This window comes from Condylura cristata, unplaced genomic scaffold (assembly GCF_000260355.1).
Source record: "Condylura cristata isolate star-nosed mole 26May11 unplaced genomic scaffold, ConCri1.0 scaffold00029, whole genome shotgun sequence".
Classification (NCBI taxonomy): Eukaryota; Metazoa; Chordata; class Mammalia; order Eulipotyphla; family Talpidae; genus Condylura; species Condylura cristata.
The window spans coordinates 20,694,544-20,706,564 of record NW_004567130.1 but is presented as its reverse complement, the minus strand read 5'-3'; the positions used below and the strand labels follow the sequence as shown (position 1 = coordinate 20,706,564).

The 12,021-nt window shown below is 50.9% G+C and overlaps 1 protein-coding gene across 1 annotated transcript in view; it reads right to left on the bottom strand.

Moving 5' to 3' along the window:
* Positions 1-12,021, bottom strand: part of LOC101626042 (sodium/glucose cotransporter 1-like) — a 26,677-nt gene that overhangs the window by 5,083 nt on the left and 9,573 nt on the right. Inside the window, exons 4-6 of the mRNA XM_012730862.1 lie at positions 11,342-11,449; positions 10,002-10,152; positions 735-903 (exon numbers count right to left, since the gene is read on the bottom strand). Coding sequence (XP_012586316.1) covers positions 735-903; positions 10,002-10,152; positions 11,342-11,449 — 428 coding nt within the window. The remainder of the gene's footprint in view (positions 1-734; positions 904-10,001; positions 10,153-11,341; positions 11,450-12,021) is intronic.

Sequence of the window (12,021 nt, the reverse complement as noted above, 5' to 3'; positions counted from 1 at the left end):
GGAGTGCAGGCCCGAGGTGCCGGGGGTGAGCGGAGTCACAGGAGACAGAGTGGGGAGCAGAGCAGGCCGATGGACTGAAATCCGTACAGAACTGGGGTGCAGGCCTGAGGAACTGGGGGTGAGCAGAGTCACAGGAGACAGAGTGGAGAGCAGAACAGGCAGATGGACTGAAATCCGTACAGAACTGGGGTACAAGTCCGAGGTGCTGGGGGTGAGAGGAGACACCAGAGACAGTGGGGAGCAGAGCAGGCCGATGGACTGAAACACACTGGGGGAGCAGCAGGGAGACAGGAGGGCTCTGCCACGCCACGTGGTACAAGATGGAACTCGGGCCACAGTGGCTGGCGATAGCTTGAGCGTGAGACTTTAACTGCCGTGCCACCAGGGAGTCCCGAGACCTTTTTTTTTTTAAGGTAAAAGATTTGCTAGAAAGTGTTCATGGGTAAAATTACCCTCGATCAACACCCCAGACATGCATTTGTGATGTCTGGGGTGCGGCTGCAGGTGGATTCTAACACCAGAGGAGGAACTAATCAGAGTCCTGCTGCAGGCGTAAAGCCCCCCTGCAGCTCAGACCAGATTTCCCCAGCAGGAGATCTCCTCCAGAAACAGGGCTGCGGCGGGGCTGCTCTGTCCCAAGGCGCAGGAGAGTCCCCTCGGCACCCCCCGGCGCGGACGGCTGTGCTGCGGGCTTCCCTCGGTGACACGAGGTGGCCGTGCCAGCCCTCACGTACCTGCTCGGTCACTCTCTTGCAAAACACGGCGAGCAGGACGAGGGCCGCTATGGGCGCCGCCAGGTAGTTGCTCGTCCCCATCACTAGCTCAAACACTTGCTCCTGGTACGCGGTTTGCATAAGAGTGGCCCAGGTGATGGTGATAGCAAATAGAACGATGACAAAAAACCTGTAAAGGACACCAACAGCCAACAGCAGTTTGCCGAGCCCTCCCGCTCCCCACCTCCCCACCACCAGCGGTAAATAGCTCCCCCCTCCCCGAACTAGCTAAGCCAGGTGCCGCTTAGTATTTGTGGAGTAGGGAGGACGATCACACCAGGAGGACCACGAGCGTGCAGGCCACACACCCGTGAACGAGGCAAAGGGGTGTCTGTCTGTGAGTCACCGGATCACGGAAGGATTGTTCCACTGGAGGGTGGGCTTGCTTAAAGACATTACCTTTTTATGGTGAAAACAATTTATATTTGGAATTAGCCAGCTGGACTTAGTTTCAATGATCCTCATTTTGTCTTTAATATTTCTGGAGGTGGGTCGAGGTAGCAGGATACAGAGGCTGCAGATTCAGAATGGCTGAGGGAACTACAGTGGAGGAAGAACAGAGAGCTACAGAGTCATGTCAGAGGCCCTCAGCAGAGAGAAGCTCAGTGTGTTCGTGCACCAGCATGTAGCAGAGAGGCTCCATGCAACGGAAGGCCAGACACCATTAGGAACACGAAAGTATCAGTACATTTCAAGAGATGAAGGATCTCATAAGATACCCTCTGCCGTCAAAGACATAAATTAGGAAGCCGTACGAGAGAGACAGCAGGAAAGCACCGAATGCTTGGAAATCCATCAGCACACTTCAAAATGATCTACAGCCAAAGGCAAAAGTGACCAGAAAATTAGAAACTATTTTGAGCTGAATTAAAACGAGGACACAGTATAGCAAAACCCGTGTGATGCGGCTAAACAACAGAGTTTAGGGGAAACGTTCAGCTTTAGCAGGTAACAGCCAAAGAGCTTTGAAACCGGTGATTTGAGTTGCCACTTCAGGAAACTAGAAAAAAGAGCAGGGTAAATTCAAAGAGCATAGGAAAAAGGAAGTAATAAAGAACAAAAATCAAAAGTGAAAACCAGAAATGGGCAACCTCAGAAAGCTTGTTAAAGCTGATAACCCTGTAGACATGTTTGACCAGGAGGAAAAGAAAAAACGAGACACATTTCCCAATTGTAAGCAGCAACTCAAGAAATTACCAATGTCAAGAATGAAAAACCATGGCTGGAGCTCTACAAAAGCGTGACCATACAGCAAAGTCGGGGGGTGAGCGGGGGTGAGCGGGGCCAGGACACCGTACACCCACCCCGGGAACGGGCCCCTCAGGCCGCCGTCGTCATCGCTGGAGACTCCACCGCTCTCATCTATCAGACCACTGTTATTAACAGGGAAAGTGGCGCCGTCCAGATTTCTCCGTACATCTGAGAGGGGCTGGTTCCCCAAATGCTTCGGGACGGTCCATGTGGGACGGCGGGAAGGGGGTCAGCGCACACGGCTCAGGCGCCCTGTGAGGCACGGGGCCGCCCCTGGCCGCCCCTGGAGTTCTGCTTTCTAAGTCGTTCCTCCAGGAAGCCGTCCCGTCACGATGGCTTAGAGGAAGAACTCATCAGAGACTCCGAAGGGGACAAAGCTATCGCGCCGTCTCTTTTGTCAATAAAGTTTTATGGGAACACATACACACCAATATAAAAGCATCTTTCAGACGCAGGCTCATCATCACGGCCCCAGGCTCCGCTTTCCGCAGAGCCAAAGCTAAGCGACATCCGCTCGGCAGCGGCATCTGTCGCTCAGGGCCCTCAGCAGACAGGTGCTTCGGAAACACACCCGAAACCTGTAGGGGCTCTTGCCTCGCTCGAGACTGGTCAAACAAAAATTGCCAGGACTAGGATTTGCTCATGCATGTATGTGCTTTCTCCATTTTTGTTTTGGTCGGTGTTGCTTTCTCTCAGGGTGGTAGAAATTGAAGCCAGCTGAGTACAGATCCTCCACGCTGTTGGCCTCTGTCTGCTTATGGGTGCCTTCAGACTCGCTGGTGGTCACCGATGTCAACTGTTGATCACCCGTCATGCGCATGTGACTTCTGATTGTTTCATTTTCTGTGCTTTCCTCCCCGCCCCGCACACCCCTCCCCCCCCATTTATTCCTCTTTGCCCTTCCAGGTGACTTTCCTTAGTATTTCTGTGAGGTTTTTTGCTTCTTCATCTGTGGGTGTCTACTCTGGATTTCGGGTAGCAGCTACCGCGGGGGTTTTACCCCTGCTCTAAGTCCTCTGTGAGCTGGGGTCAGACACTGAACGGTCCGTTTCCGCCTGGCCTTCCTCCCCTTCATTGCCGGCTCACCTGCTCCTGCACCTAGTTCTGCGTGCCCTTGCATTTGCTGAGGCTCTTGTTTGTTTTCTCTTCTCTGGAAGAAGGCCTTTCAGCTCTAACGGCGGCAAACTCCCTCACCTTCTGTTTGCCTGAGGAACCTTTATAGCACCTGCATGGCTCAGGACCCTCTGCAGGGCAGAGGCTTCTTGGCTGGCAGCTCTTGCCTCCAGGTTGAGACTATTTCCTTCCATTCTCTTCTTGCCTGGAGAGTGTCTGGGCTGAAATCTGTGGAAATCCTAATTGGGAGCTCTTGTAAATTATTATTTTTTCCTTGTTTCTTGCCAACATTTTTCTTTATCTTTGATTTCTGATAAATTTACATGATGTCTCTGGGTGTAGGTCATTTTGCTTTAAGAAACTTAGGTGTTCTCTCTGCTTCCTGAGCACCCCCATATAACTCATTCTGTAGGTCTGGGAAGTTTCCTACAATTTCTGTTGAATAATTTCTGCTCCTGTTTCCCTTGCGGCCCCTTCTGGAATCCCGCTGCCTCTCGGGTTTGCTCTTCTAGTTGAGTTTGATATGTCTTGTAGGGTTTCCTCATTTTCTCTTGTCTTGACTCTCTTGTCTTTTACACACGTGATTTGCTCATTTGAGCCTTCTACAACAGTAATTAGTTCTCCTGCCAGTTTCATTCTATTTAAAGTGCTTTTTGAATTTGCCTACATTTCATTCAGAGTCTCTTTTTCTGGTTTTTGAAACTATATTCACTCTCTCTGCTGAAGCAGTCTCTCTGTCCCTGGATGTCCTTTCTGAGGTCTCATGTCTGTCTGTCTGTCATTGCCTGGTGTCCCAGTATCTCATCAAACACTTTTGACAGTGTGGCTTTGAAGCGGTGGGCGGATGGTTTCCTCTCTATTCCACATGAGTCCTGGGTCGGGACTTCTGCGCCTCTCATCTTGCTTTTCCATCTTGCTCAGGTGTTTCTTGCTTCCGAGGCGTACCTCTGGCCTCACCTGGAGTTGTCTGTGCGTGAGTACGGTGTTGGGTCACCAAGGATTTAGCCTCGCTCGTTTCTCCTCTCGGTTAACCTTGGCAGGTAGTGGAAGTAGGAGTGAGCCTGAGCGTTCCCGTTTGACTTCAGTTTGAGGAGTGATGTTAGGGGCCTCTCCCTCGGCCTCTTCCTCAGCAAGCTGGAATCTGGGCTGAGCTTGTCTGCACTTCACGCTGCCCCCCTGCTGTTCTTTCCCGCTGAGGGTCACAGCAGCGCAGCCGGGGTCTCCCAAGGGAAGGAGCAGCTTCTGGACCACGGGGCGCCAGCCCGGGATTAATGTTCGCCTGGCCCGGAGGGGGCGCTGGGTATGTGGCAGGCACAGTGCCAACTTGACACCGGCCACTCACAAAGACCGTCACTGCCCAGCCCCCGCCCCTGCTGCTGCCTCTGCAGGGCTGGTCATGTTGTGTGTCCTCTGTGACTTTCTCAAAGTCGGCAGTGAAGTCATGGGAGATACTCGGAGTCAGTGTACTAAGAAGCCTTTGAGCATCCTGCTCAGGAAACAGAGGAAATGGAAAACCACAGGCAATCAGTCTGCATCGAGACCAGTCGGAAATGTATTAATTAGGGGATTTAGCTAAGAAGTCTCCTCATGGAAGCTGCAAGATGGCTTCTCCCGCGTGCACGCCAAAGACGCAGAGATGATGGGACATCCGGAAGGAGCGGGGATCACAAGCACATGAGTCAGATGTTAAAAGCAGACACTGCAGTTTGCGCTCTGATGTGACCACAGTTCTGGCGGAGGCGAACGTCCATGTAAGCCATGTTAAGAAAGCTGTTGATGCAGAGGACGGGGGTTGGCAATCCGGTGCCTGCTGACCGTGCTTTACCTTGCCTGCTGCAAGGTATTTTTTTACTAGCTCTTGCAAAGCAAAGAAAGTGGAGCCCTTTGCTGTGGATCAAGTCATATCCGGGCCCAAGGCTGTCACCTGACAATGCTCCAAACTACAGATTTAAATCTTTACAGATAAAGGCAGGTGCTTCTGCGCCACAGTTTCGTGCTGGTTCAGTTACTATGCAGCGAGTACTCTTACTCTGGGCACACCACCCTAACGGAGCCTGTGTCACGCTACGCAAGCAGGGACCTCCTGTCCCTCCCACGGCAAAGGTCAACAGTGCAAAGCCAGAGTCCCCGGCTGTAAAAGCATCCATGCCTGCAAAATCGGCTGTTCTCAATGCTCTTCAAACTCCCTGTTACCACTAACATGGTTTCGTCACAAAATACCATCAACGAACACTCAACTGAATAGAAACAAAAGTGTGAAGATGATGACGGTGTTCGTGATAGCAAGGGCTACAGGAATCGGACTGTAACCATAATGCATGCAGCAAGTGTACTTCTCCTTGAGTCCACTGTGCTGAAATTAAACAAGAAGTTTGAGAAAACGTAACTCAATGAGTAGAGTTATCATTCTTTCCAGTTGAGATGCTGGAATTAATTTAATAGACTTAATAATATTTTTTCATTAGTCTTTAAGTATAAAAAAAAACTATCATTCACTGAAAACCAAAAAAAAAAAAAAATTGTGAACGGCTAGCAATAACTTAACTCAGACGAAATGGACAAATATTTTGAGAAATTCGACTTGACAAAACTGACATAGGACATAGAAAAACCTCAAGAGTAACATATCTATTAAAAATTGAATTCAAAATAAAAATATTTCCATGAAGAAAACATAATTTAGAAAGAACTACATAATGTGATTGGTGAATTCTAGCAAGTACTTATTAAATAGCTCTAATTTCGAACAAACTCTTCTCTATATTGGTAGAGTTAGCAGTTCCCAGATCAGTTTACAAGGACAAAATAAACATCAAACCAAAGCATTTTGTTAAAGACATTATAGGAAGAAATTACAGGCCTCCAGTCCCCATAAACACAGGCGGAAGAATCCCTAACAGAATATTAAAAAAAAAAAAACAAACTAAGGAACAGATAAAAGAAAATCATACAACAAGCCCAAACAGGGCTTAAATGTCAGCTTCTCAAGGTTGGTTAACACTCAAAAGTCAGTACTTGGCGTTTACTGCGTTGACAGAACAAAAACAAAAACCTACGATTATTTTACCAGATGCGGAAAACCACTGGACGCTGGTCAACACCCTGGGATACTCCACCCCACTTTTCAAAAGACGTCCACTTCCACAGTGCACAGCCTTGGAATTCAGGGCTACACACTGGGTCAACCCCTTTGGAACAACATGGTGGCGGTTTCTTAAATGTTAAGCATACATCTGCCCCCACCCGTCACGTCCACCCCAGACATTTATCCAGAGCGGTAACGTTTAGACTTGCACAGGAAGGTGAGTAAGCTCGTTTGGAACAGCCTCGACCAGGAACAACACACATGTCCACCGACAGGACCGTGGACCATGACTGTGGTGTGTTCATGTGACGAGACGCAGCAGTCAGCAAGGCAAGGGAAGAAGCTGTGGAAGCAGCAACACGTGGAGAGACACCGAGGACATATGTTCTATGAAGCCACGCACAAGACTGTGCACTGTACTTTTTGCGTTTATAGCAGCATTCGCGTTTCCCGCTGCTGAATCCTCTCACCGTCCCGTATTCGCCTTTAACCCTTCTCTTGCCCCGTATCCGTGTCCCCTGGCTTTAAGTGGTATTTTGCTCCTGTAAGTCATCCACAGTGTAGAAGTCCAGTGTTTGCCTCTGTCATTCTGACTTGCTTCAGTGCACTAATTTCCTCCTTCCGTTTTGCTATAAATGGCAACGTTTCTCCTTTCTTCATGACTGGATAATAATATCCACTGTGTGGCTACACCACATCTTCTTAATTGAAGCCTTTATCAGCGGGCACTTCGGTCGTCCCCACGTCCTACGTCTTGTAAGTGATGCTGTGGTGAACACTGTGGAGCATACAGCTTTTTGAGGTGATGGCTTCGTGCTGTTTGCGTAGAGGCTCAGGAGTGGGATTGCTGGCCAGAGGGCATTCCCATTTTTTAGTGTTCTAAATTTTTGTGTAGAAGAATTGGGGTGTAGGCTAGAGGTGCAGGGGGAGGGGGCAGGGTCTGCTGGCCCTGTGGGTCACTCCCTGGCCGGAGAGTGGGCACTCAGGCCACAGTGGTGATAGTGCTGAGACTTAACCCCTATGGCACCAGGAAGGCCCCTTAATTAAATTTTGAATAGTAAGCTTCTTTCATTCTTGGAATAAACTCCAGATGGCCATGGCCTATGATCTCTTTTATATGTTTCTTGTCTGGAGTTGTCACTGTTTTGCTTTAAGTTTCTCTATCTATGTTCACACTTGCAAGCTTTCTATCATCAATTTTATTTTAAAGATGTCTCTCTTCAGTAAAAGTGCAGGACACAAAACCAGCATACAAAAACTAGTCACGTTTCTATACATTAACGATGGATTATATAAAAAAGAAACACAGGAAACAACCCCATTTATAATAGCAATAATGGAAACAATAATCATAAAAGTAATAAGATATTCAGTAATACACTTAACCAAGGAGGTGAAAGATCTGTATACAACTGAGTAGTATAACATCGCCGAAAGAATCTGAACTAAAACCTTGATCAAAGAATTTGAAAAAAGACACAAGTAAATAGAAAGATACCTATGTTCATGGATTAGGTGCATTAATGTTTTTAAAATGTCCATACTACCCATCGATCAAAAGCCATCTATTGATTCAATGCAGTCTTCATCAAGAGCCTATTATCTTTACAGAAATAGAAAAAAAAATCCTTAAATTTGTTTGGAGCCACAAATGACCTTGAATTGACATAGCACTCCTGGGAGAGAGGAACAAAGTCAAAGGCATAACAGTTCCTGATTTCAAACTATTTTACATAGCTGTTGTAATCAAAGCAGCCCGCACTGGCATGAGCACAGATACATAGGCCAGTGAGCCAGAACCAAGACCACGGAAATAAACCCCTGAGTGTACAGACAGGTGATGTGCACAAGAGCGCTACGGATACTCAGCAGGGAAAGGCAGCGTCCTGGGCACCTGGGCCGGCACCAGGGACCGAGGGTGCGAGATCGCCATCTTGTACGGCTCTAAGAATCAGGCCTCACGCGGTCATGAATGCGGCTGGGTTTACATATGCCACCATGTTTTCTATTAGCCTTTTATCTTCACCTGATCCCTTCTTAAATATCTTTTGAGCAATCAAATATTTTATTAGTTATTCCATATTTCCTCCTTGCTAAAGATATTATCTTTATTTTCAATTTGCAACAACTTTACTCTAATTAAGTCTGTGTGTGTGTATACACAATATATAATATATATATATATATATATATACACACATATATACATATACATACAATATATATACCATATATATAACTTTTCCTGCTTGGAATTGTAAACTTCTTGGGTCTCTGGGTAGTTATCTAGAAAATTAGCAGTATGGCCATTCCTCAAAATGGTCTCTACACAATTTTCTTCTCTTTTCTTTGATTTCAAGTACATAAATTCTGTTCTTCTGATTGTGTTCTGTGTTCATCTTTTTTTTTTTTTCTGTGTATATCAGTTTGGATGTTGTTCATTAATTCGTTCCTAATTGAATTCTGTTATGGCAAAACAGTTGTTAAACTAGTCTTAATTTCAGATATTTACTTCTCAATCGTAAAAACCTTTTTATTTTTATAAATTCTACCTCCCTGGTAAACTTTTAAATCTTTTTATTTTTGCTTTTTAAAAGATTTTCTATTTTCTATATCAGTCACGGTTATCTGAAAGCTCATGTCTGCTAACTTTGGCTTGTGGGTCTCTGTGCATTTACACACATTTGCATAAATACAGTGGTGGGGGGCTGTTGTCTTCCTTCTTCCTAGTTTCTTCATTAAGCAGCTTCGGCTTTCAGCGTGATATGGAGATGTTTTGTCATGTTGAAAGCTACCTACCCCTTTTAACAAACCTCTTTTCCCCACATGTAGAAAGAGCTGTTTTTTCTTTCTCGGTCTACTGAGTTATATTCCTACCTTTTGAGCCAGTCTTATATTACCGGAAGAAAATCACAATGGCTGATGAGACACCATTCTTTAATATAACGCTGGGTGTTGGCTTACCACTTTACTTACAATTTTGCATTAGTATTGAGAAGTGATATTGATCTTCAGTTTTGTTTTTCCTGTGCCATATTTGATAAGCTCTGGCACCAATATTTTGAGTTTCAGAAATACATGTGTCTCCCTTTCCCCATATCGTGCAGAGCACCGTTGATAAAGCTACTTTTTACCGTTTCTTCCACTTTTTAAAGCACGGCGTGATAGTGGAAGTGGAAGGCAAATGCCAAGGCAGGTGTAGACAGGTGCAGCCTGAGGTACCTGGACGGGAGCCACAGCAAGCACCCAAGACACAAAGTGTGTTATGGTGCGTGTGGGGGCCGGGCGGGACCCACGGCTCCACATGAAACCCCTCGTAATAAAACGGGGCGCCCCACGCCTCCCTGCGTGCTGAGCACGTTGCCACGCGGCACAGCAGTTCACAGCACGCCGCTGGGGTGACCGGGACTGGGGTGGTCAGCTGTGTGACCTCCTCTGAGCCGCTTCAGCCAGTGAGCACCAGGACAGCGACACCTACTTTGAACGGTTTTCATCAGGACTACAGGAGACCCTGCGCGCAAATTCCCTACTTTGGGGCGATGTTAAGCTCTACTCCTCTTTATAATGGTGACTACTGACTTTTTCCCCCCAAACGGGAGCCTTTTCTTTGTGAGCATAAAGGCAATGCATCTTCATCGCAAAACTGCAGCAGAAAGACAGAACCGTAGCGCACGGAAGCAGGATGTGTCATTCTGTGCGCAGTGTCACGCCGAGGTCGCCCCGCGAGGAGAGGCTGTGTGCGGCACGCTCCAGGCGTGGCCAGCAGGGCAGGCCCTTACCTTCCCGTCACCATAAGCTCCTTCTCCGTCGCCGCCGGGCGCATCTGGGTGTAGATGTCCAGCGTGAAGAGGGTGGTGGCGCAGTTGAGGTTGGACGTCAGGGAGGAGACGAGCGAGCCCCACAGGGCAGACAGCATCACGCCCAGCACGCCTGCAAGAGGAGGGGCGTGTCCACGGCTCTCCACGGCCAGGCCGTCCCGGCGTTTGGGTTGGACGGGAATTCTACCTGGGGCAGCTCATGCGCTGCTTGGCCTCGCTTGGCGACGAGACATGCGAGTTTCCTGCTGTGTCTTTACGTAGCACTGGGAGCTAATAGCGCCTGGGCTTTGCGCGACTGTTCCTGAAGCCCTGAGAAATGGACGCGGGGGGCCCCCCTGGAGCGGACAGGGAGCCGGTGTCTCGGGGAGGTTCGGATGGCAGCACCGTGATGGGCTCCTTGCCGCTCTGGGTCCTCGCCCGCCTGGCGCACAGAGGGCGGCCCAGCACAGGGCTGCTCAGACTGCTAGGGGCGCTGGGGTGCTCGGGGCGGCGAGCACTCACAGCTGTCACGACCAACACCCACGCTGGTGCTGGGCTCGGAGGGCCGCGGCCCCCGAGGTGCCACGTGCTGCCGGGTGAGCCCGAGGTCCCCAGCGCTGACCTGCGCCGAGCCCGTGAGCGCAGGAGGCCGGAGTCCCGGAGGCCGGAGTCCCGGAGGGAGTCTCGCTGGGGCCCGCAGCCCACGGTCACGCCCGGCCCGGCGCCCCCCGAGTCGCTCGGCTCGGCCGGCACCCAGCAGCCCTCTCTCTGGGCTGTGGAGTGGCCGGCGTGGCTCTCGTCGGATTCCGTCTGCTACATCTTTTGCTGGACTATTCCGGCTTTTCCAGCCTACTGATTTCCAGTGCTAGTGTGGGATGTTTTTTAAGCTGCGCTACGCATTGGTGCAAACCAGACCACGCGCTGCTGCACGGTCCGTGGGGAGGCAGCTGAGATGAGCGCGAGGCTCAGTCACCCCACGTGAAGCCATCGCCCCGCGGCGACCTCACCTGTTCCCCTGGGGCGACGCTGAGAGCTGGGCTGGGCCTCGCTCACCTCCGACTGAGGCGGGGGGCTTGGGACGTTGCCGAGCCGGGTGCAGTCAGGCTGCAGGACGCACGAGCAAGGCCTGACCGAAGCGGGCCGTGGGCAGTGGCCCGTGGGCGCGGCGCAGGCCCGGCATGCGGGAACGGGCAGCCAGGGGCCCCTGCCCGCGGCCCGCTCTCCACCCAGAACACCACAAGCCCGCCCGGCCCCTCCCGCCAGCGCCCCCGCGGTGGTGTGGACCCGCAGGGGCTGGGGCGCCCGCGGAGTCCGTTTCCTACCTGTGGGCAGCAGCTCCACCACCAGCAGCGGGTAGGAGACGAAGCTGCAGCCGGACGAGGCGCCACAGCGCCAGGCACAGTGCGAGGGCACAGCACACGCCACCGTGTCTGCGGGGGAGGCACACACCGCTGGCTCCGGCTCTGGCTTTTGTCCCTTAAATTCGCATGTTCACGCACACAGAACTGGGGTGCGGGCCAGAGGTGCAGGGGTGAGAGGGGGCACCGGTGAGCAGGGAGCAGCGCTGAGGGGCAGCGGGGAGACGGGAGGGCCCTGGCGGGGGGCGGACTCTGCTGCAGGCGCCGTGCTGAGATTGAACCCCCTGCGCCCCAGGGAGGCCCCTCAGTGCCTCTCTAGCGTGTGGAATGAAGCTGTAGCTCGCCGACCCAAGGACGAGGCGCCGACCCACGGAGAGCCACACACGGGCTCCCCCAGGCCGCCCATCAGCTCTATTCGCCTCTTGGCCAGAGCCGAGGGGGTCTGGTCGCCTGGCGTCTGCTCTAGCTGGAGGGAGAAGGAACCAGTCTCTGGCTTTTTTCCTCCCCTGTGGCAGCTTTTGACCCCAAAATACTCCCTCCTCAGTCAGGGGGCACTTCGTGTTGTTTGTGGGCAGGGCCTGGGCAGGGGTGTGGGCAGGGCCTAGGCGGGGCAGGGCAGGGCATGGGTAGGGCAGGGCGTGGGC